Source organism: Rana temporaria, chromosome 1 (assembly GCF_905171775.1).
Source record: "Rana temporaria chromosome 1, aRanTem1.1, whole genome shotgun sequence".
Lineage (NCBI taxonomy): Eukaryota > Metazoa > Chordata > Amphibia > Anura > Ranidae > Rana > Rana temporaria.
Window position 1 is genome coordinate 396,804,163 of NC_053489.1, and position 26,102 is coordinate 396,830,264.

The 26,102-nt window shown below is 42.7% G+C and overlaps 1 protein-coding gene across 1 annotated transcript in view; it reads left to right on the top strand.

Annotated features, from left to right (window-relative positions):
• The window catches only part of REX1BD (required for excision 1-B domain containing), a 65,978-nt gene extending 40,293 nt beyond the window's left edge, over positions 1-25,685 (top strand). Inside the window, exons 3-5 of the mRNA XM_040322873.1 lie at positions 15,784-15,988; positions 16,084-16,172; positions 24,829-25,685. Coding sequence (XP_040178807.1) covers positions 15,784-15,988; positions 16,084-16,172; positions 24,829-24,901 — 367 coding nt within the window. The 3' untranslated portion in view covers positions 24,902-25,685. The remainder of the gene's footprint in view (positions 1-15,783; positions 15,989-16,083; positions 16,173-24,828) is intronic.
• The last annotated feature ends 417 nt before the right edge of the window (positions 25,686-26,102 follow it).

Consider the following 26,102-nt stretch of genomic DNA (forward strand, 5'->3'; position numbering starts at 1 on the left):
TGATTGTTTCCGCCTATCACGGAACAGAAGACGTCGGAGGCGCGGCTTTTGAAAAATCATACGGCCGCGATTCTGGTAAGGTAAGATGTTAGGTTACCGGCGTATAAGACGACCCCCGACTTTTAAGAAGATTTTAAGGGGTTAGAAATTCGTCTGAGGCCGTGTACAGACGACCAAACATGTACGATGAAAGCGGTCCGCCGGACCGTTTTCACCGTACATGTCTGGCCGAGGATTTCTGTACGATGGCTGTACTAACCATCGTACAGAAATCTGCGCGTAAACAATACGCGGGGCGTGTCCGCGGCGTCGCCACAACGATGACGCGGCGATGTGGGCGGGCCTGCCAGTTAAATGCTTCCACGCATGCGTCAAAGTCATTCGACGCATGCGAGGGATGGCGGGCGCTCGGACATGTACCGTAGGTCTGTACAGACGACCGAACATGTCCGAGCGGGCAGGATTCCAGCGGACTGTTTTAAAACAAGTCCAGGAATATTTGCCCGCTGGGAAAAGGCCCGGCAGGGCAAATGTTTGCTGGAATCCTGCACGCTCGGGCCTACACACGACCGAACATGTCTGCTGAAACTGGCCCGCGGACCAGTTTCAGCAGACATGTTTGGTCGTGTGTACGGGGCCTTATACGCCGGAAAATACGGTAGATTCAACTGTTTTTCAGATTTGCTATGCTACTACCTGTTCTTTTGCTCACACATTCTCAAAGTTCTACCAGGTAGATGTTCAGCCCTCATTTGATGCCTTTGGGTGAAAGTTCCTTTAGGCAGCTCTGTGAACTACAGAAAGCCTCCGGTAATTGTTGCGTTACCGGTTAGTGTTTTGTTACTTGTGACGAAGCGTTCCACACTCCGCTTGAGTGCTTTTGTCATATACCGCTTCCTCCCAATCTGAATATAGATATCAGATATTTCAACCACTGACCACAAAACAAGGAATTACTCGTTTGGTTGCTGAACATGAACTGATTTATTGGACATCTCACACAAATATATACAGCAGGATGACAGTACAAACTGTAACCATAAACTTTATTAACATGAGCTAGTTATCTAATCATTTACCCAGACTAGGTGACTCAGAGATATGACCTTTCAGGGTAGACTTGCCGTCTTTTCACTCACAACTTACAATACACATAAGTAGAAACACATCCCCCAATAGTTTGCTTTCCAGATCTCATTAATCAGCATTCCCTCCACATAAATCTGTCTACTGAGTCCCAAGCTGGCAGAGACCATCATGGCCTCCTTACTAATGTCCTTTTGCATTACATAACAGAATATCTTCCTAAATGCTTGTAGCTCCCTCAAATGTCAGGGCCCATAGTCGGTTAGCAAGAGGCTAGAATTCAGTCCCCTCCAAAAGCCTCTGTCCCGGGTGAGTCTGTCACATTACTGTTGGCCATTTTTATTTTCTTCTGCTTTTGGAAGTATCAATCATCTCGGAATCCTATGTCGCTCAATGAATGAGAAAGTAAGTTGGAAGTTTGCTTTAAAATCCGTTTCTTCTAGTTCATTGAGGGACAGATGTCCCACCCTTCTGTGCACATGATCTTGCCCCTAGTATTGCTTCCCTATAAAACTGAGAGGGAAGGGTTATACTGGGCTGGTTACTGTTTTATGTTTGCCAGTGTCCAAATCCTACTGTAGGCAACAGTATAATCCAATCGTCTCTGAATCCTCTGTCCCTCAATGAACTCCAAGAAATAGATTTTACCCTATGTATGTACACAAATCGATTATTTATTTCATTGAATTTTTTATGATTTTCTTTCAATTTTGTTGCTGAATTTTCTTTCGGCGTGATGTTATTACTATATGTAGCAGGGTCGTTTGCTTCTGCTGCAAATCTAAATTATTATATTTCATGAGGTTTAAAACCGAGTCTTTTCACCTTTGAACTCTGTGAAGTGAAGGTAGAAACCCTGCCAGATATGTAACTTATGTGTCCAGATATGTAACTTATGCTATCTATCTCAGCTGTATCTAATACAATATGCAATCCAGATTTTCCATCTTTTAGCTGTAAAACCTGAATATTATTATTTCATACATCTATCCAAAAGCATCTGCAACTTTGTCCTTTCATTTAAACAGCTCTTTATGAATGTATACTATATTTTAAAGGTTAATCTTTCAAGGTCAATCTGCAAGTTAGTTTTACAAAGACAAAAACAGTGTCTGTTCCAATTTTAACACTTTTGCCTCATATCATTGGCTTATTTAAATACATTTTTATAAAACTGGAACGTCTATTTGAAAAAATAATATAATAAAAAAAAAAAAAGTATATAATAAAAAGTTAAACTTTCCCAGATGACAGGATATTGCAGATTGTTGATATAAAGACATCTGCTAGCTCCGTGTCCTTTATCTATAAGAAATATACAACTTTTTCTGCAATGTGTTAATCATATTTGTGTTACTGAGGATTAACAAACACACTCATAAAGTCAGTGTAGAAATTGTGTGTTTTATTGCCTATAATACTTTGAGAATATTAACCTCTGGGATGGGTTTCAAATACAAATGAATCTTGTTGGAAAATTAACCCCCTTTTACGGTGTTGTCAGTGTTTAACTGTTTTGCTTTGATTTTTCAAATCAGTTTGGAGGAAAAGCGACTTCTGCACATAGCTGTGCCATTCAAAGAATTTTTTTTTTAAATAGACAGTACTGTGCAAAAGTTTTATGCAAGTGGGAAAAAATGCTGTAAAAAAATAAATGCTTTCAGAAATGGACTTAATAGTTTATCAATGAACAAAATAGAAAGTAAATGAGCAGAAGAGAAATACAAATCAAAGCGGTATTTGGCGTGACCACCCTTTGCCTTCAAAACAGCATCGATTCTTCTAGGTACACTTGCACACAGTTTTTGAAGGAACTTGGCAAGTGGGTTGTTCCAAACATCTTGGAAAACTAAGATATTCTCTGAATATACAGGGAGTGCAGAATTATTAGGCAAATGAGTATTTTGACCACATCATCCTCTTTATGCATGTTGTCTTACTCCAAGCTGTATAGGCTCGAAAGCCTACTACCAATTAAGCATATTAGGTGATGTGCATCTCTGTAATGAGAAGGGGTGTGGTCTAATGACATCAACACCCTATATCAGGTGTGCATAATTATTAGGCAACTTCCTTTCCTTTGGCAAAATGGGTCAAAAGAAGGACTTGACAGGCTCAGAAAAGTAAAAAATAGTGAGATATCTTGCAGAGGGATGCAGCACTCTTAAAATTGCAAAGCTTCTGAAGCGTGATCATCGAACAATCAAGCGTTTCATTCAAAATAGTCAACAGGGTCGCAAGAAGCGTGTGGAAAAACCAAGGCGCAAAATAACTGCCCATGAACTGAGAAAAGTCAAGCGTGCAGCTGCCAAGATGCCACTTGCCACCAGTTTGGCCATATTTCAGAGCTGCAACATCACTGGAGTGCCCAAAAGCACAAGGTGTGCAATACTCAGAGACATGGCCAAGGTAAGAAAGGCTGAAAGACGACCACCACTGAACAAGACACACAAGCTGAAACGTCAAGACTGGGCCAAGAAATATCTCAAGACTGATTTTTCTAAGGTTTTATGGACTGATGAAATGAGAGTGAGTCTTGATGGGCCAGATGGATGGGCCCGTGGCTGGATTGGTAAAGGGCAGAGAGCTCCAGTCCGACTCAGACGCCAGCAAGGTGGAGGTGGATTACTGGTTTGGGCTGGTATCATCAAAGATGAGCTTGTGGGGCCTTTTCGGGTTGAGGATGGAGTCAAGCTCAACTCCCAGTCCTACTGCCAGTTTCTGGAAGACACCTTCTTCAAGCAGTGGTACAGGAAGAAGTCTGCATCCTTCAAGAAAAACATGATTTTCATGCAGGACAATGCTCCATCACACGCGTCCAAGTACTCCACAGCATGGCTGGCAAGAAAGGGTATAAAAGAAGAAAAACTAATGACATGGCCTCCTTGTTCACCTGATCTGAACCCCATTGAGAACCTGTGGTCCATCATCAAATGTGAGATTTACAAGGAGGGAAAACAGTACACCTCTCTGAACAGTGTCTGGGAGGCTGTGGTTGCTGCTGCACGCAATGTTGATGGTGAACAGATCAAAACACTGACAGAATCCATGGATGGCAGGCTTTTGAGTGTCCTTGCAAAGAAAGGTGGCTATGTTGGTCACTGATTTGTTTTTGTTTTGTTTTTGAATGTCAGAAATGTATATTTGTGAATGTTGAGATGTTATATTGGTTTCACTGGTAAAAATAAATAATTGAAATGGGTATATATTTTTTTTTGTTAAGTTGCCTAATAATTATGCACAGTAATAGTCACCTGCACACACATATATCCCCCTAAAATAGCTAAAACTAAAAACAAACTAAAAACTACTTCCAAAAATATGCAGCTTTGATATTAATGAGTTTTTTGGGTTCATTGAGAACATGGTTGTTGTTCAATAATAAAATGAATCCTCAAAAATACAACTTGCCTAATAATTCTGCACTGCCTGTAGGCTACCTCAAATCCTTATGTCTCCATGTAATCCCAGACAGACTTGATGTTGAGATCAGGGTCCTTGTTCTTCTTTGCAATGGTTGTATGTTTGGGGTCGTTGTCCTGCTGCAGAATAAATGTGGGGCCAATCGCATGCCTCCCTGATGGTATGGCATAATGGGTAAGTATCTGCTTGTATTTCTTAGCATTGAGGACACCATTGATCCTGACCAAATCTCCAACACTGTTTGCAGAAATTCAGCCACAAACTTGCAAGTTACCTCAACCATGCTTCACTGTTGCCTGCAGACACTCATTATTATACTGCTCTTTGGCAAACAAACTGACTCCTGCTACAGCCAAATATGTCAATTTTTTTGTCCTTTTTGGCCACACTTCCTTGAAGACCACTTCTGGCCAGACTATTTTTGAAAGCATTCTTACTTTACACTGTTACAGCATTTCTTCACACATGCCTAACTTAAATATGTATATGGGAGCAGATATATCTGTCCATTAAATATTATAATGCTTCTTAAGCATTGTAGTGCTGAATGTGGTTATTTGTTACTGACCCTTTATCTCACTTCAAAACAAAGAGAGAAGTTGTCTTCCTTTTGTTTGCTATGATGCTCTCTAAGCCAATGTGAGGCACATCAGCCCACTTGTCAAGCTTACAGACACATAGGGGAATTATCTAAGACTAGAGCAGACAGAAATTGAGCAGCTGTGCATGGCAACCAACTGGCTTCTAGCTTTCACACAGCTTTCAAGGCCCCTTTCACACAGTTAGACCATTCAGGTCCGCCTGTCAGTTTTGTCGGCGGACCTGAACGGCTGCTCCATGCAAGCCTATGGAGCGTCGGATGTCAGCAGAGACATGTCCGCTGACATCCGACCCGCTATAATCAGAGGTATGGCGATACGTCGCCATCCGTCCATATCGGATCGGGTGAAATCTGATGAAAACGAACATGCGTTTTCATCAGATCTCTCCATAGGAGACAGCAGCACTGGACAAGCCTCTCCCCGCTCATTGAGCAGAGAAGGACCTGTCATATGCCAGCTCAGCGGAGTGACGGAGTCCGCCTCGTCTGAATGTAGCCTTCCTGAATAAACAGAGGTTCTGAGCTGAATTGTTACTGTACCCAGCTGCTCCAAAATTTGTCTGCTCCAATTTTAGTGGAATTCCCCCCTCAGTCTTTAAAAATTGTGCACAGGCCATGCAGTGCCATAAAGTGCTGTTTAGAGGCACAGAGGTACCCAATGATAGCTAGGAAGGCAGCCTTGTCTTCCTAAAGTCTTAAAAAAAAAATTGAGGGATATTCTTTATTATTTTCATGTCTGAGGTTTACAACCACTTTACCCTTTCTTGACCTGAGTTTTGTGAAGCCTAACTACCCAGAACAAATCATATCAACTCCAGTATGTCAGTTAACTTGTCAACAAATCTATTGATAATGTGTCTGTTTGACAGGGGGTCTGAGAACTAGGAACATAGATAGTTGTGCATTCCAAATTTTCTGCTGCATGGTTGATGTTCTCATGGTAAGAGGCATTTTACATTTGGTCTTAAAGAGTTGTTGTGGAGTTTAGAACGAAAATTACAGTGTTGGAATTGCTTAGTTTTCCTGCCAGCTGGATGACCATGGCACATCAGCGCACTTATTTTCAGTCTAGTCCATGATCTAGACCCCACAACCTGGAATTAACATGGATTGTGTTGCGTACCTGGGATGTGAGCCTGATGTGCAGAGAAAGGCCTCTTGTACAACTCCGGCTCGTGGACTACAGGCAGTGATACAGCAGCCACAGGAGCACGGTGGGGTATGAGTGCCTGTAAACAGTTCAATAGTCCCTGTAGTAGCGGTGGTCAGCAGGCAGATAGTAGATGAGCTGACATGATGCTTGACTGGTGGCAGGCTGGGATGAACCACGGAGCAGTACCAGATGCAGGCTTGCAGGGCTGGGAGCTGTAGCAGGCTGTATGAGCGAGATGCAGGGTCAGACAGGCCGGGTCGGTAATAATCAGGCAGATCAGGCATAGACGTTAGGCAGAAGAGAGGTCAGGTCACAAGCCGAGTAGTACTGGAAGATCATCAGACAGAATCAGCAGGCAGGATCAGAGTCTAAGGCAGTGGTTCTCAATCTTCTAGTGCCGTGACCCCTTGATAAAATTTCCCAAGTTGTGGGGACCCCTAACGGTAAAATTATTTTTGTTGCATGGGTTGTCAGCACCCAAGGCAAATGAAGTAATTTGCGCCCCTAACCAACAGGCATTTAGCGCTCCCTGAGTCCCTTCCACTTATACAGTATTAAAACCCCTTTTAGGATGTACCGGTCTTTTTCTTTGTTCTCTTTTTATTTCCCTTTTATCTCTCTATATGCTAATTTCTTTTTTTCCCCCATCCCCGTCTCTAGCCATCCTTCTTGTTCTTTCTCTTATTCTTTATCTCTCTTTTTTTTGTTCCTCCCCCTCTTTTCCTCTCACTTCCATGTATTCTCTATTTTTATTCCTTCTCTTAGACCCCTTTCACACTGAGGAGTTTTTCAGGCGGTACAGCGCTAAAAATAGCGCCTAAATACCGCCTGAAAAACTCCTGCACTGCATACTCAATGTGAAAGCCCGAGGGCGCTGGCGGGAGAGAAAAAAATCTCCTGCCAGCAGCATCTTTGCAGCGGTGAGAAGAGCGGCGTGTATACCGCTCCTTCCCATTTAAAACAATGGGAAACCGCGGCAATACCGCCCGCAATGTGCCTCTGCAGAGGCGCATTGCGGGCGGTATTAACCCTTTATCGGCCGCTAGCGGGGGTTAATACCGCACCGCTAGCAGCCGAATCCCGTGGCAAATCCGACAGTATAGCGCCGCTATTTTTAGCCCCAGTGTGAAAGGGGCCTTACTCTTTGGTGGGGGGAATGGAATGAGTGGCAATGCTGGCGGGAGTTCTGATCAGCTAACTTAGGTGCTCTTGATCAAGGTCTTCTGCTGATGATCTCAGAACTGGAGTGGGGACTTTTAATTGCAACTATAATCACAGGTAGTCTTACTCACTGTGTCTTTGGCTTTACTGTGTCTCCGACTTTGTGTTGTCTCGTAGCAGTGACACCTATGCTAAAATCAGGAGATAGGGTCTCCTCCAGCCCCTCCCACTTCACATTACTCACCAGTCAGCTGACCTCTAGTCTCTGTCCCCCAGCCATACCGTGAACTGAATTAGCGGCTGTAAAGAGGCAGGGTGAGCAGCCGCAGGCTTCGTGAACAGCCCCAGCTGGGAGGCCGCGAAAAGAAGGCTGGGAGAGCAGCGTGGCAGGGCTTCAGAAACAGCCCAGGATTCGGTTACCCCTAGCAAATTGTCATTCGACCCCCGAGGGGGTCCCGACCCCCAGGTTGAGAACCACTGGTCTAAGGGAAGCCGGGATCAGAACAGGCAGCAGACATTCACAGGTAACAACAAGCTGGATCAGAATCAGAGGTCACACAGGAAACAGGAAATAACACAGAAGCTGCAGACCAAACAGCAAGGAACCTCTGTAGGAGCCTTGCTTAAATAGCCTGCCTGACTTCAGTATTAGTGACAGGTGTGTGTCTTAAAGTGCTAGTACGCATGTGTGCATGCCGGGCGCTTGCACGGAAAGCCTGTCTTCTCTGACAGATTGTTTGAGGATTTTCATCATTTAATTTACAGAACATGTTCACAACTTTGAAGATTCTTTTTTATTGTGAAGCAAACAACAAATAGGACAAAATAACAGAAAAAGTCAATGTGTATAACGATTCACCCCCTAAAGTCAATACTTTGTAGAGCCACCTTTTGCGGCTATCACAGCTCCAAGCCGATTTGGATAAGTCTCTATGAGCTTGCTACATCTTACCACTGGGATTTTTGCCCATTCCTTCTCGCAAAACTGCTCCTGGCAGCTCCTTCACGTTGGATGGTTTGCGCTTGTGAACAGGAATCTTTAAGTCTGACCACAGATTTTCTATTGGATTGAGGTCTGGGCTTTGACTAGGCCATTCCATCACATTTACATGTTTCCCCTTAAACCACTCAAGTGTTGCTTTAGCAGTGTGTTTGGGGTCATTGTCCTGCTGGAAGGTGAATCTCCGTCCTAGCCTCAAATCACACACAGAGTGGTACAGGTTTTGCTCAAGAATATCCCTGTATTTAGCACCATCCATCTTTCCCTCAACTCTGACCAGTTTCCCAGTCCTGATTTCTGAAAAACATCCCCACAGCATGATGCTGCGACCACCATGTTTCACTGTGGGGATGGTGTTCTTTGAGTCATGTGTTGGGTTTGTGCCAGACATGGCGTTTTCTTTGACGGATAAAAAGTAAAGTTTTAGTCTCATCAGACCAAAACGCCTTCCTCTCTACATTTTGGGAGTCTCCCCCATGCCTTTTCGCAAGCTCTAACCATGCCATTTTGTTTTCCGCTGAAAGTAATGGCTGTCTTCTGGCCACTCTGCCATAAAGCCCAAGTCTATGGAGTGTACGGCTTATTGTCGTCCTATGTACAGATACTCCAGTCTCTGCTGCGGAACTCTGCAGCTCTTTCAGGGTTACCTTAGGTCTCTGTGCTGCCTTTCTGATTAATGCCCTCCTTGTCTGGTCCGTGAGTTTTGGTGTGCGCCTGTCTCTTGGCAGGTTTGCTGTTGTGCCATGTTCTTTCCATTTGGTTATGATAGATTTAATGGTGCTCCTAGGGATCATCAAAGATTTTGATATTTTTTATAACCTAACCCTGACATGTACTTCTCAACCGCATTGTCCCTTACTTCTTTGGAGAGTTCCTAGGTCTTCTTGGCAGTGTTTGGTTAGTGGTGCCTCTTGCTTAGGTGTTGCAGCCTCTGGGGCCTTTCAAAAAGGTGTGTATATGTAATGACAGATCATGTGAGACTTAGATTGCACACAGGTGGACATAATTTCACTAATTATGTGACTTATGAAGGTAATTGGTTGAACCAGAGCTTTTCATGGGCTTCATAACAAAGGGGGTGAATACATACGCACATGCCAATTATTAGCTTTTTATTTCTGAAAAATCGTTTTTTTTATATATTTTTCTAATTTTACTTCACCAACTTAGACTATTGTGTTCTGATTCATCACATATAATTCAGATTAACCCTTTCATGCCGAGCATACGCATATATGCGTCCACGGCTTCCGGGAGTTATACCGGGATGATGCCCGCAGCTGCAGGCATCATCCCGGTACCGTTGTTAAGAGCCGGCGATTGGCTATCCAGGTATAACAACCGATGTGCCTAAAAGTCGCCTCTCGCCGCTCTGACCGGGCCTCCCGTCCCACCCGGGAGACCCGATCCTCGATCCTGCAGCTCCAGTGTTCAGTCGCAGACTTAAACGAAGCCGGAAACGGTTTTGATTCAGTCTCCACAATGTAAACACGGAAGCGACGTCATGATGTCACTTCCGGGTTTCTCGGGTGCCATTGGCGCCGGAATTAAAAAAATACACAGTATTCAGAATCGCCATTAAAGAGTACCTGTTACCACCTATTACTGTCACAAGGGATGTTTACATTCCTTGTGACAGCAATGAAAGTGATCAAAATGTAAAAAAAACACAATTTTAATATTATAAAAATAAATAAAATAAATAAGAATTTTTTTTTAAAGCGCTTCCCTCCCCTCGAGCTCGCACAGCAAAGAAAACGCATACGGAAGTCGCGCCCGCATATGAAAGCGGTGTTCAAATCACACATGTGAGGTATCGCCACGATCGTCAGAGCGAGAGCAATAATTCTAGCACTAGACCTCCTCTGTAACTCTAACCTGGTAACCGTAAAAAAAGTTTAAAGCGTCGCCTATGGAGATTTTTAGGTACCGTAGTTTGTCGCCATTCCACGAGTGCATGCAATTATAAAGCGTGACATGTTCCGTATCTATTTACTTGGCATAACATTATCTTTCACATTACACAAAAACAATGGGCTAACTTTACTTTTTCATTTTTTTAAAAGTTGATTTTTCCCAAAAAGTTGCGTTTAAAACACCGCCACACAAATACCGTCTGACATAAATTATTGCAACAATCGCCATTTTATTCTCTATTATGCCCTTTTTATTACTTACTTTATTACTTATTGGTCACCAGACCAATAATTTGGAGAAGATGTACATATAATTTTTTTTAGTGTTGCTGGGTGCAACTTCATAAAAAGTTATGCAGGAAAGAGAAGGAAGTAGATGCTGAGCCAATAGAAAGAGTAATTAGAGCCTCCCTAATGTGTGGGGGTGTAGCTGTGCTAACAAATTGAGGGGTGTTTCACACCTGAATGCGGTGTGGGAAAGGCAGGTTCCATGTGTGTTTCCTACACTGTGATCAAACTCAATGCCTTTGCGATTTGCTGGGGATGCACCTCAAATACAGATTACAAATGCAGTGTATTAGCGGGCACCAAATTGCAGGGTGCCGCAGCACCCTGCAATTTGATGGGGTGCATTTTTTTAAAGTAGTGCATGCATGACTTTCTCTGCGTTCTGGTGAATGGGCTGCAAAATAGCACTGCATGGGACTTCAGGAATGCCACATTCCTGTGCAATCCAGGTTTGAACCAGCCTTTAATCTTCCTAAAGAAGTCAAATTTCCTTGCACATTGCAAATAAATAAACATTCTTTATGGAAAGGGATAATGCTTTCTAAGCATTTATAATATTTGATTGTACTGTTCTTTTCCTTTAAGTTTTTTAATATGACAATGGCTTTTAAAATAACTTTACAGTGGTGATTTCAGGACCTGAATATTTAGTTTTTGCTTTAAATAGAACGGTGACCAGTGCAGACTGAGAAACAGGAAGTAAATGTGAGTTTAAAAGTGTACCACGCAGATGGTTAAGGGCCCTTTCACATGGGCGGATCAGTAATGATCCGCTCTGTGTGTCCGCAAAAGCTCAGCGAAGATCCTCCGTAAAATCCCCGCTGAGCTGACAGGGCGGTCCCCGCACACTGTGCAGGGACCGCCCTGTCTATCCTCTGCTCTCCCCTATGGGGGATCGGATAAACATGGACCGTATGTCCATGTTCATCCGATCCGGCAAATGCGGATCTTTGCGGAGGTGGACGATTACGGGTGTCGGCGGATGGTCATCCACTGACACCCATAATCACATAGGGACCAATGTATGTCCCGCTTTCATCCGCAACGGACGGATGAAAATGCGGACATACGGTCCGCACGTGTGAAAGGGCCCTAAGGGTTTGCTGTAGTAAGAGCTGCAGCCTCTATCATGACACCTACCTAGGTAGGGTCCGTGTAGAAGGTCTGAGAAATTTTGTGTGGCGATGCGCTATATTAAATGTATTCTTTTTTAAATGCAAATGCTATGTTCAATCTTCACACTGTGGTCTTCCAATAAAGTGGCACGTGCAAATGATCAGCAAACATGTGTAAACCATGTATCCATTAAGTAATAAATAAGAATATAAAATATTAAATATTAATCATAAATACAATAAATTACAGGTACAGAGGAAAATAAGTCACAACAAGTCACTTTGCTCCTGAAAGATTAACTTCATTTATTTTTCAATCTGAACTGTTTATCAATTTTAGGACTTGATAGCACAATAGTATTTTTTCACCAACTGTCATTTTTCATGTGTATGATTCATTTTTATATTTTATATATATATATATATATATATATATATATATATATATATATTTTTTTTTTTATATTCTCACTTAACCACTTAAGGCCTGGACCATTTGGCTGGCCAAAGACCAGGCCACTTTTTGTGATTCGGCACTGCATCGCTGACAATTGCACGGTCGTGCGACGTGGCTCCCAAACTAAATTGACATCCTTTTTTCCCCTATGAAGAGCTTTCTTTTGGTGGTATTTGATCACATCTGTCACCTCTCCCTCTAATATTTTTTTATTTTTTGCTATAATAAATATCCCCCCAAAATATATAAAAAAATAAAAAAAATGTCCTCAGTTTAGACCGATATGTATTCTTCTACATATTTTTGGTAAATAAATCGCAAAACAGGGGGTAGTTTTATGGCATTTTTATTAATATTTTTTCTTTTACTAGCAATGGTGGCGATCAGCTTTTTTTTTTTTTTATCGTGACTGCGACATTATGGCGGACACTTTTGACACCATTTTGAGACCATTGTCATTTGTACAGCGTTCAGTGCTGTAAAAATGCACTGATTACTGTAAAACTAGCAGTGAAGGGGTTAACCTGTAGGGGGCGCTGAAGGGGTTAAGTGTGTCATAGGGAGTGATTCTAACTGTAAGGGGGCGTGGCTACGAGTGATACGTGTCTGATCGCTGCTCCCGATGAGAGGGAGCATTCGATCAGTGACATGTCACTAGGAAGAACAGGGAGATAGGGAGCTGCGGTGGCTCAACGCGATTGGCACTGCGCTGACAAGCCATTCACCTCTGCAGCTAGGGGTTTGGATCCCGGTCTCGGCTACATGTGAATTTAGTTTGGTGGTCTCAGCCCGGCTCTTGGTGGGTGTGCTATGCGAGGTAAGCCTGCGCTTAGTACGCCCACCCCCCTCCCACAAAAACCACCACACTTACACACGCACTCGAAATTGGGTTAACATGCACGCAAAAAAGAGAGGCGAAGGACTAACGGGGCTGGTTGAGCGGGCTAATCCTCTCACTCCCTTATAGGGAGTCCCTCTGCCCCGTTGGGCTTCAAAGCGGAGCAGGTAGGACGGGCTGTGTGGGAGGACCCCCTCACACACCCGCCATTGCCACCCGGGGCATGGAGAAAGGGGGAGGCCTTCCTACTCCCAACTCCTGCAGTCCGGCTCCTCTCTCGAGTACACGCACAAAATACACTTAAAAAAAAGAAAAAAAAAAAGAAAAAGAACGGGGAGATGTGTTTACACTGACATCTCCACATTCTTCAGCTCCGTGACACGATCGCGGGACACCGGCGGACATCGAGTCCGCAGGTCCTGCGGGCATGGAGCTTGCGCGACCACATGGTAGCAAATTAAAGGGGATGTACCTGTACGTCCATTTGCCTGTCCTGCCATTCTGTCTACATAAATCTGCGTGCGGCGGTCCTTAAGCGGTTAATGATGCACGGTTTACACATGTTTGTCACTTTATTGGAAAGTATTGTTTCATACACACACTTTATTATGTTTTATGATTCATATATGATTGATCACAATGAGGAGAGATGATTAATATTGCACCTGCCAATTTATCGGTTGGAACTGGTTTCCAGGGGGCACATACTTAGTTCCAAAATAGACCACAGTGTGAAGATTGCACATAGCATTTGCATTTAAAAATAATACATTCAATACAGAGCAGCACCACACCCACTAAATTTCTCAGCTTTTCTATGAGAAACGGGAAGCTTTACAAGGGTTGAGATCAACGCTGTATCTTGGCCTAGGCCAACAAGGCCCAGACCTAGGGCGGCACTTTGCAGGGGAGTGGCAAAAAAGCTGCCCCCCGCACGAAAAAACAGCCTTTTCCCTTCTCCAACATGAAAAAAAGAGTCCCCGTCCGCTTCCGCTACCCTTTTAGTGTAGCGCCAGTCTTATGGGGTGGACTGGGCTGGGGGGCAGGGTCCAGGGCGCAAATCAGTCTGTCGCCCCCATAAAGCAATCGCACTGCTGCCAGGATGATAATATCAGCCGGTGACTGGTCTGACATTCGGACAGACTGTCGGCTGCACTTACTAGTATTGACGGCCACCAGCTTTATTAAGTGTGGCACTGGCAACAGGTCTTAGCAGCCTAATGCTCCGCCTACCCTCTTCCACAGCATCCATGGGAGTAAGTTTTACAATATGTAATGTAACTTCCTCTTAGGGCTCTGTGTCAGTAGCGCGGAAAAGAGAGGAGGGAAGCCCCCAGGTATGGCAGCAGAGGTTTTTTTTTTCTTTGCATTCTCAATGATGACTCTGAAGAGGGCGTTTAGGTAGTTTCCTTCCTGTTTAATAACTTTTAAGTGCCTTTGCTATCACTTAGCGCTGGCATTTGTTCTGAAATCAGTTGAGATGTTATACGGTAGTAATCATTCAGAGTTCATTGACAGGTGCACTTGACTTCCTTCTGACCTGCATTTACCTGTGCTTCATGCAGATTTTGCATTCCAATAGACTTGCCTAGGTATGGAAAACCTGCTTGAAGCAAACAAAAGCCTCTCAACACAGGAGCTTGGGGTCCATTCACACTAGCCTCTGCGTTGCAAAGTGTATGATGTGGTGAGGTCTAGCAGGACCAGCGCAGTGTTGATGCACTGATAACAATATTTATTTATTTATATTTGCAAACAAACATTTCTGCATGCGTGTTTTTGATGCAGTCCAATGCATTTCCCCCCCCCTCTTTTTTCTTTACTTTAAATAAGGACATTTGCGTTTTTGATGCTTTTTGCAGTGTTCCAATACAGTCCAGTGCAGATAAAATGCAGCATGTTCTACTAGTTTTTACTGGAACTGCAAGCATCGTGTGAACCATGTCTTTGAAAACCATATAACCTACTTTCCATGCATTTTTTTAAAAAACGCACTAGACTGCATGTGGTGTGAACCACAACCAACTGTCCCCCCAACTGCAAAATTAAAGGAGGCTTAAGTTTTTCGCAGGATTTCACCAGCACACCAAGTGTAGCAAAAATTGGGACATTTATTATCGTGTACAAAAAAGTGACACTTCAGGGGTTTGTGTTTTTTTTTTCATCCTCTGTTACCTTGCCACCCATTTTTTTTCTTTGCAAGTAATGGACTGGATATTAGGGATTTGCCCCACTTAAGAGGACCCTACATCAATGTGCCTTAGCAGTGCCTCTGTTCATTGTCCAAACTATGAAATACACATGAAATACACCAAACCATGCTTTTCACTCCAGATGGGCGATCGTTCACCAATCCTGGGGTTCTTCCATGTTCCTGTTATCATAGGTGATGTGATCTACTTTCTCCAATAGATATGTGCATTGGTGGAAATTTAAAACGGTTTCTCCTTGTTCAATTAAAAAATCTACTTTTACTCCCAATCCTGATGTTTTAGCTTGTCTGTATAATGCAGTGTCATGGCGATGGAGGCCACCTTTTTCATACAGAAACCACTTGGTCATCAACTTTAGTTCCTTCATCCTCCTATTCAATTGGTTTAGACTTTGGGTTTCTTTAGCAGGAGAGGTGGTGTACCATGTGACCTCTACTTAACGTTTGTAATTAAACTATGTTTTACATTTATTTCTACTCTTTTTTTTTTTTTAAACAGATTTTTAAGGTAGCTTTTTACATTTTTATTTCAGGGGGCATCAGGCATACATGAAATCTGGTCCACACTATGACTTTATGCAATACCGGATGCTGGTGCATGAGATCACACAGGCTTTCAATGGCATCAGCAAAGAGATTATCCAGATGAAGGATCGGTTTCGGGAAGTATATGATCGGTCAGATCTCTCAGAACACCTAGAAAAGATTCAGGAGCTAGAGAAAGAGAAATTATCTTTGGTAAATTATATATGCTGTCACATATGCAGATGTTCTTTTCCTGCCTTTCCTGTGTAGCTTATACTGTACTTACATGGTTGATCTCATTTTATCAGACAGCTAGGCTGCAGTTAGCCAAACAGAATGCCCAAGACCACCCCAGTGAGGAGTCCTACGAAGAGGAGATGCGGCAACTAAAACATAAGTAAGTAACCTTAATTTCTAAACTCAATAAAACTGCTTGTGGTTTAAGACCTCAAAACATTTACAAGTAGCTTTATCTGAACACTAAATGAGCAACTATGCCATCTGTGTACTTCCATGTCACCCATTGAAGTATTTTAAAATATTTCCTTGTTTTCCTGAGGAGTAGCAATTTTTTTCCCTAAACTGCTTTCTGTAATTCTTATATTTTTTTTAAATTTCAAAATTCCACACAAATATTAGTGTATACACATGCTTGCACTCTCTACATATAATCTTTATATGTTTCTCTGTTAAGAAGCTACCAGTTGTCTAATAATATTTTGTGGGGTCGGATCAGTAATTTGGTGTAGCCTAGGTTCACACTGCTGCGAATTCAAAATCGCGGTAAAATGCGCGATTTTACCGCGATTTCGCGGCCGTGATTTTGCCGCGATTTTGCCGCGATTTGCCGCGATTTCGGCCGCAATTTAATGTAAATCGCGGCCCGAAATCGCAAAAAGTAGTACAGGAACTACTTTTTGAAATCGCAGATGCGGCGTCGCACTGATTAGGACAGTGCCATTGCCGACAATTGCCGCCGATTTGAGATGCGATTTGACATGTCAAATCGCATCTCAAATCGTTCCAAATCGTACCCAGTGTGAACCAGGGCGTAGGGTGGGTTCTGGAACTTTCAGCTGTCATTGATTGCCCTGGGCAAGAGCTAGACTCCTTCTTCTCCTCCTCCTCTTCCTGCTTTGTTTAGGACAGTGGTTTCCAAACTGCGGCCCATGGGCCGAATGTGACCCTTTTGCTTGCCTTTATATGGCCCTTGTGGTACTATTTCTTCCACTGACCCCCAAAAGGGGTACCATTCTTTTCACTGACACCAACAGTGGCAAACCATTCATCTCACTGACACCAACAATGGTACAATTTTCCTTCCTCTGACACCAATGATGGGACACTATTCCTCCCACCAACACACGCAATGGGGCATCATTCCTCCCACTGATATAAACAATTAGACACTGTTACTCCCACTAATGCCAATGATGAGGCATTATTCCTCCTACTGACTACAGGCACTATGTAATTTTTTTACTCCCACTGATGCTGGGGCATTTTCTACTTCCACTGACCACTCCAGCCCCCCTAAAGTGTGAAGGGCAGTAAACTGGCCCTTTGTTTAAAAAGTTTAGGACATCTGTCGTGTAGAGGAAGTTGTGTTAAAGTCTCTGTAGACACCTCAGTTCATACTGTACTGGAACGCTGTAAAACAGATCAAGAACGCACCTAAGTGCACAAAAACTGCACCTGTCCTTATTTAGGGCCAGTTCACACCATAGAAAAGCAGTCCGGATGCGTTCTACATGCCTCTCTGCATGCACTTTTTTGATGCATTCCAGTACTCCCCCCCCCCCTTTTTTTTCCATAACTTTAAATAAGGACATGTGTGTTACAGTGCATTTTTTGTGCATTTAGGTGCGTTCTTGATGCGTTTTACAGCGTTTCTGTACAGTCCAGTGCAGGAAAAATGCAGAATGTTATGGAACTTGAACTGCAAGCACTGGTGTAAACTATGCCATTGAAACCCATATAACCTACTTTCCATGTGTTTTTGATGCAGAAAAAAAAAAACCACACTGGACTGCATGTGATGTGAACTGGCCCTTAAGTTTCAGAAACAAGAGGGGGGAAAAATGCACTGGACTGCATCAAAAATACGCACGCATAAAAGCATCTGGAACGCATCCAGACTGCGTTTCTATGGTGTGAACTGGCCCTAAAAAACAAAAATAAAAACCAAATCTCAGTTTCTTCTCCTTTTTTTACTGCATTACCTATGTACACTAAGCCCTGTTTCACACCATTGTGACTTGACAGTTCAAAATTACATAACAAGTTGCACCCTATTTGCGGCAATGGAACCATTCAAAAAGGTTTGTGCACTATTTCTGTGCAATTTAAGTGTGTTGGCACCTGTTAAATGAAGTCGCACAGATGTCAGCAAGCCGCACATGAAATCACACTGACAGGCAGCTTTGAAGTTGCACTGAAGTAGCTCAAATTCAAAGCCGCACTACTGTGAACCAGGGTTAAGTAATGTAAATACTGTTTAAAAAAATTGGAACAATTAAGAAACCAGGTAAAGTGGTATCAAGCCCAAAACCAAATATGTAAAACAGTATATTGCAGCTTACCATTCAGATGTGGTGGCTCCATTAATTTTCTTTTTTTAAGATTCTTTCCCCGTTTTCTCCTGGTGATCTGTCCACATTTACTGAACTCCAGCTTATACTTTTTAAGCAGTTACGGCAACAATTTTGTTCCTTTTGGGATACAGGTTTTATGTAACTAAAAAAAGAAAAATCTTGTAATCACTCCTGTCAGTAGTAAACTGTTTGTCTCAACCCTCTAACTGCTACACCTGCAGGACAGCTTGTTCTGTAGAAAAACAGACTTACTGGCTGGATCACTAGGTGAAAAATCTAAGAAAGAGAGCCTAAAAAAAGGAAACTAATGCAGCTAACACATCTATGAATTGGTAAGCTGCAACATTAAATGTTTGCTTTTGGGTGTGTGCAATGGTGGAGATTGGTTTTCCTGTAGCCATATAGAAAGTCAATCTGTGGTCAGTCAAGTAGCAAAGTCAGCTCTTGGATATATTAGAAATCATTGAGGGTCGGTTCACACCACATGCAGTCCAGTGCGTTTGTTTTCTGGATCAAAAATGCATGGACAGTAGATTATATGGGTTCCAATGTAGAATTTTACTGGAGTCATATAATCTGTTTCCTTATAGAATTTGCGGTGTGAAGCTGTGTCACATAACCACTTTGGCTCTCACCCCTGTTTACCACTTATGGACCAGAATCGTTTTAAAATGTATTCTATGAGCCTGTTTATTAGGCGATAATTTTGTCATTCCTAAACACTAGCCGACCATCCACCATCATTATACTGTGGCAGGTTGGCTCTTTCCCGCAAATCTCTGTAGCTGTACATCAGCCCTTTAAACAGCGAGAGCCACAGGCTTTGGCTGTGGCAGAGGAGGAAGGGTGTCTACTGGATAGTATGCAAGAGGCCATCATAGTGGTGATACCCAAGCCGGGGAAAGACAAGCTTTTACCAGATTCATACAGACCCATATCCTTTTTGAATTTAGATGTCAAACTCCTGGCGTGGGTGTTGGCGAATAGACTCTCTAAAGTGATTGGGGGGCTCGTGCATAGGGACCAATCCAGGTTTATACCCACTGGGTCTACGGCCAATAATAAACCTACAAACCCCAGTGGACAATCCTGGAGGGAGGGCTGCTCTGTCTCTGGATGCCGCTAAGGCTTTCGATAGTGTGGAATGGCCCTACCTCTGGGAGATCCTAGCTCGTTTTGGCCTGGGTGATAGGTTTGTTAACTGGGTGAAGATTCTCTATTCAGCCCCCAGGGCGAGACTTTGCATCAACAACACGCTATTCCGGTCATTCGTGATGCATAGGGGCACTCGACAGGGGTGCCCATTGTCCCCCCTGTTATTTACCCTTGCGGTGGAACCATTGGCTATACTTATCAGTGGATCCGCTAAGATAGTGGGATTCCGTAGAGGTCCCTCGGAGGAGAAGATTTCTCTTTATGCCGACGATGCCCTGTTGTACTTGGGAGATACATATACATCTCTACAGACGTTAATGGCACTTATAACCAGGTTTGGCAAATTCTCAGGCTTCTCAATAAATTGGTCTAAATCCATCATGATGCCCCTAGATGCCGTGACAGAACCCATTCCCCAGGAGGCAGGACAAATCACTATAGCCAATTATTTTAGGTATCTGGGGGTCATGGTGACTCCAGATACTTCTAAATACCTTGAACTAAATTTGAGCCCCTTATTGGATAAACAAAGAGGAAAATCCAGTAGCTTGTGCAGGCTCCCCCTGTTGGTCGTGGGGAGAGTAAACTTAATAAAAATGATATGGGCCCCCCAATTGTTATACATCTCTCAAAACTCCCCTATGTGGATTTCTAATAAATGGTTCAAGAGAGTAGATACACAGATGTGAAATCTCACTTGGAAACGCAAAGGAGCCAGAATCAGTTTAACTACCCTGCAATATAGTAAAGATAGAGGGGGTCTGGCAGTACCGCCTCCCAAACTATACTTCCTAGCCTCTCAAACTATACTTCCTAGCCTCTCAGATGCAGCAGCTTACGGGGTGGGAGAGAGATGATGTCTCTGATGACCCTATTGTACGTTTAGTTAACCCGAACCAACCCGGACTTGAAAGCCGGCTCCTATCTGGAAATGGATCTCCCCGGCTTGCCTTCGAACTCGCTGATGGCGAGTCTCCTTATAAAAATATGGGAGGCAATCCGGCTGGCACTGAAGGTTAAGGGCCCCTTAGAATTTACCCCTCTGTGGGATAACCCGAGATATTCAGAACTCAATAAACTGGAGGGATTCACCTTTTGGAAACGTAAGGGGATATGTTTTTTCTCTGAAATATATACAAGGAATGTATTGAAATCCTTTGCACAACTTTGCTCAGAATTTACCATCCCCACTATAGGTTTCTTTCAGTACCTCCAGCTCTGACACACCTTACAGGCTCAGGGGCAGGTGACTTTCCTAGCCGTGACCTCATCCCGCTCCTTATAGAGCTATTTCAAGGGCATGTTAGAAAGGGACTGATTTCCACAATTTATTCAGCACTGTTGTCTTCTAACCAAGACCATGCTTCATTGAAATGTAGAGCTAAATGGGTCACAGACATTGGAGAGATTGATGGCGATCAATGGGACATGGCATTGGAATCAATCCCTATTATCTCCGTTTCGGCCTCCCATTGGTTATCCGAGTTGTTCATTCTGCATAGAACCAGACGCCAACAAGACTGTATGCATGGGGCCCGAGGCACTCTCCCCTATGCCCAAAATGTAAAATACACCAGGGGGATCTCATTCACATGTTATGGCGGTGTCCGAAGCCCCCTAGGCATTGGCCTGAGGTCACACAGACTGTCTCCCAGTTGGTGCAGGTACCGGTGCCCTCCACCCCTCTGGTGTGTTTTTAGGGAGCGATTGATGAGGAGATGTACCAGAGGGGAATGTACAGGTACATTATGATGACTAGACTACTAAACCTGGCTAGAAAACGTATAGCTAGACAGTGGATGGAGCCTACTGTACCAACGGGGAAACAATGGATTGCATATGTGAATGCCGTGCAAAAACTTGAAGTTATCTGGCAGCCTTGGCTGCCTGACCCGGTTCTTGCCCCTCCACAACTAGTAATGGATAGACTTCTACAACTTTAATACACAACAGCGAGAAGTAAATGGAGGGGAGGGTTGAAATGAGAGGGAGGGGGAATACAGTTAACAGTTTTGGGCTTGATATGTTAAACAATTGTTATAGCAAAATCCGCTAGCAAAAAGAAAGAAAAAGAAAACAAGTGTTATAATCTGCAAGTTGTTTGACCAAGTGCTAAAAGTTTACAGTAAGGTCTTGCACACACGACCGGACAGTCCGCTGAAAACGGTCCGCCGGACCGTTTTCATCGGACATGTCCGGTCGGAGATTTCTGTCTGATGGTTGTACACACCATCAGACAGAAATGAGAGGCAATCCGCGCGGACAGACAGCGCGGTGACGTGTCCGCGCCGCCGCCCCGACGATGACGCGGCGACGTGCGTGACGCAGGAAGGTCAATGCTTCCACGCATGCGTCGAAGTCATTCGACGCATGCGAGGGATGGCGGCCGCTCGGACATGTACGGTAGGTCTGTACAGACGACCGAACATGTCCGAGCGGACAGGATTCCAGCGGGCTGTTTCTAAACAAGTTTGGAAATATTTGCCCGCTGGAAAAAGGCCCGGCGGGCAAATGTATGCTGGAATCCTGTCCGCTCGGCTGTACAGACGACCGAACATGTCTGCTGAAACTGGTCCGCGGACCAGTTTCAGCAGACATGTTCGGTCGTCTGTACGGGGCCTAACAGTTATGTAATGGTGCAGTGCAACATATTTGGCTATATGTGATGATGTACAGTGTTTATCTCTGTCATATTGGTACTGTATTCAGCCTTACCAATGTTTGTTATATACCTGTATGCTCCTTCTTGCATCAACAAATCAAAAAGTTTTGGTTGAAAAAAAAAAAAAAAAAAAAAACAGCAAGAGCCAGAACGGCGGGCGTGTGTGTGAACACACAAATCCCCAATCTGTCAAGAGAGTAAAAACAGATCGTCTGTTCCTATCAGTTAAGAACAGCGATATGTCTTCTCCTCTAGTCAGTCCCATCCCCCACAGTTAGGAACACTCACGAGGGAACACATTTAACCCCTTGATCGCCCCCTAGTGTTAACTCCTTCCCTACCTGTGACATTTACACAGTAATCAGTGCATTTTTATAGCACTGATCGCTGTAAAAATGTCAATGGTTCCAAAAATGTGTCAGAAGTGTCCGATCTGTCTGCCGCGATGTCGCAGTCCCCCTGAAAATCGCACACATTACTAGTAAAAAAAATATAAAAATGCCATAAATCTATTCCCTATTTTATAGACGCTATAACTTTAGTACAAACCAATGAATTTACGCTTATTGCAATTTTTCTTTTTTCTTTCTTTTTTTTTTACCAAAAATATTTAGAAGAATTGCTTAAACTGATGAAGATTTTTTTTTGGGGATATTTATTATAGCAAAATGTTAAAAATGTTGTTTATTTTTCAAAATTGTTGCTCTTTTTTGGTTTATAGCGCAAAAAATAAAAACCACAGAGGTGATCAAATACCATCAAAAGAAAGCTCTATTTGTGGGGAAAAAAAGAACGTCAATTTTGTTTGGGTACAGCGTCGCACAACTATGCAATTGTCCCTTAAAGCGATGCAGTGCAGTATTGCAAAAAATGGTCATTAAGGGGGAAAATCCTTCCGGGGCTGAAGTGGTTAAGATAACAACGTAATACATACAGTATTACATCTTTGTAAATATTTTTTATAGCTTTTCATGTGACAACACTGAAGAAACTACACTTTGCTACAATGTAAAGTAGTGAGTGTACAGCTTGTATAACGGTGTAAATTTGCTGTCCCCTCAAAATAACTCAACATACAGCCATTAATGTCTAAACCGCTGGCAACAAAAGTGAGTATGCCCCTTTACATTGTAGCAATGTGTAATTTCTTCAGTGTTGTCACATGAAAAGATATAATAAAATATTATCCCCACACAAGTCTCCAAAACACATGTCCCCACACAGTAAAAACTACTGTCCCCCACATATGTAACACATGTCTCAATGATCATCTGCATACATATGTCTGTGATCACACAAACCAATTATTTTACACAAAATTAGATTATTTTTTTACAAAATTAGATTTTATTGGATTTCCTTTAAAATAGAAAGAAGAAATATATATATATTTTTTTCCAGATTTCCGCAATTTTTTCCACTTATATAGCAAAAAATAAAAAACAGAGCCGTGAATAAATACCACAAAAAGAAAGCTCTATTTGTGTGAACAAAATTATAAAAATTTCATTTGGATACAGTGTAGCATGACCACACAATTGTCATTAAAGGGCGAGAGGGCTAAAGGCTGAAAACTGGTCTGGGAAGGAAGGGGGCGAAAGTGCCCAGTATTGAAATGGTTAATGTTTTTCCATTGATATATATATGAATTACAAAAAAAGGTAGAGAGAGAGATGGATATTGTCACTAACCTATAAGAAAACAACATGGTTGTGCAATGGTTATGCAACATTGTTATAGAACATTAAACGTCTGCTGTACTCCTAGAAGCACATGCAAAGATTTCCAAGATTCCACTCGGTCTATGAGCAGCCTATCCTCACCACTTTATCTTAAAGCTTAATTTACATAGAACAAATTTTGACCAGTTCATCAGGTACGTCTCTCAGTGGGTGGCCCTGCCAACTGCCTCCTACCTGATGTTTTTCGATTGAAAAATGAAAGGCAGACAGAAAATGGCTGAACAATGCCTGCATCCAATGCCGCATCAATGATTGGCAAATAATCCACACGAGATGGCACATAGCTGGCTGGCTGTCAAAACACAATAGCTGTAGTGGGAGGTTCACCCATCTGTGATGGGCAGTGTAGATGGCAGAATCTGTTATATGAAATCTATATGTATATGGCCAGCTTTAGGAAAACTTGTAAGACCCAAAAATGGCCCAAAAGTTGGTCATTTACCATTATCTATAGAACATACTTGAGTCATTAATTTCTTATTTCCTGAGTGCACACACTTAGCACACACTTGTTGCTACATAACAGTGCTAACATGATCGTAAGCAACCATTCAATTAGGTGGACAGTTAAAAAAGTCCTTTTGTGGCATTAATGTGATACACAAAAAAAAGAAAGGAGCTAAATGGCTACAAAAAAAAATAGGACACTCATGCATGTATTATTTTACCAAAAGTCGCACGCTGCATTAAAACCGTTTAAGTGACGAAGAGTGATAATGGTTATTTTCATTATTATTGTGACTGATATACATCACTATGACAACACTTTTCAAGCGCCTCAGCTCTAAACAAGCACTGCGGCTGTTATTCTGGGTGTTTCATAAACACTACCTAAACTTCTATATTGTGTGTAATGTAAGCCAGATGTATATTATTTATAGCTCCCATCCGTTCCCTTAGGATAATTAAAACCGTGGAAGCAATCAGTGAAGTACTGCAAGATTTCAAGTACGACTGTGAAGAAATACAATGACGTCTCCCTCTTTGGAAGGCACAAAGAGAAAATGGGGCCCAGTCCGGTGCGCTTCTTTGAATCTGCACTACAACAGAGCCATTTCATCTGCTGCCCTCTTGGATGGCATTCTGGTTGTTTATTAATAGGTGCTTCTGCTTTCCAGCCATGGCAGGGAATGCCGTTTATTGCACAGCATCTTCTATCCATTTGCTCTTGGGTCTTAATCTGCAGTTCTTTTCAATAAATGTTTTTATAGGGTATGTGTAAAATGCCTTATGATCTGTTTCCAGTAAGACAACCTTTTATTTTTATCTTCATCGCTAAAAAAATAAGGCTGCAGCCACAGTTATATTGTTTTTGCACAGTTTAAGTTAACTTGCAGTAAGAGACTTGTAGAGACTGCCATTACTGACCATCTTCTGCTTCTACTACTCAATCTCTGACATGTAGCACAACATGCCTTCAGTAAAATCAGAATGTTGACAGAACTCCTGAGTTGCATACTTGATCTAGGTCAGTGAGTCAAAAATCTAGTGCCACTGGATCAGCTTGACAGCCATCAACTGAAACTAGTTTGCAGAAGAAAAAGTGACCAATGGCAGCTTTTATGATTCTCCTTCATATTTTTAGCTTTCTTAGATTAGTCTTAGATTTTCTATTTGTATGTATTGATTTATTGATCTGCAGTGGTAGGAGTTATATGTTTTTTTATGGGTCAAATCTGCAAATTAATACCGATATTGTGGTCTTCAACACCTCTGTTTTAATATACTATAATAAATAAAAAACTACCACAAATATACAACGTTGTATCATTAGTCATTTAATAGTCTTGTATAATTTTTGCGGCTCCAGGCTAAACTGCCTTAATGCAAAGGATTCCTCTTTCATCCCAGGCTGCCTTTAACATTTGGCACTAATTGTGAGATTGCTGCACTGTAAAATGTTGGTGTAGTTATGCAGAATATGTATTGGGTACTGCTGACTGCAGTATAAACTTGAGTACAACATTGCATACCAAATTAGGTGTGCTTTGCTTTGGGTACCCCCAAACAAGGTGGGCATTGCTGTTATTTTGGGCTCACTAATATTCTGATTTTGTGCTAATGTCACTTAGCAGAGCCAACGGCACAGCTTACTGGACTAGAACCTTCAGGGCCCCGGTGCAAGAAACCATGAAGGCCCTCCCTCCCCTTCCATCCCATCCTCGGTCTTCCAG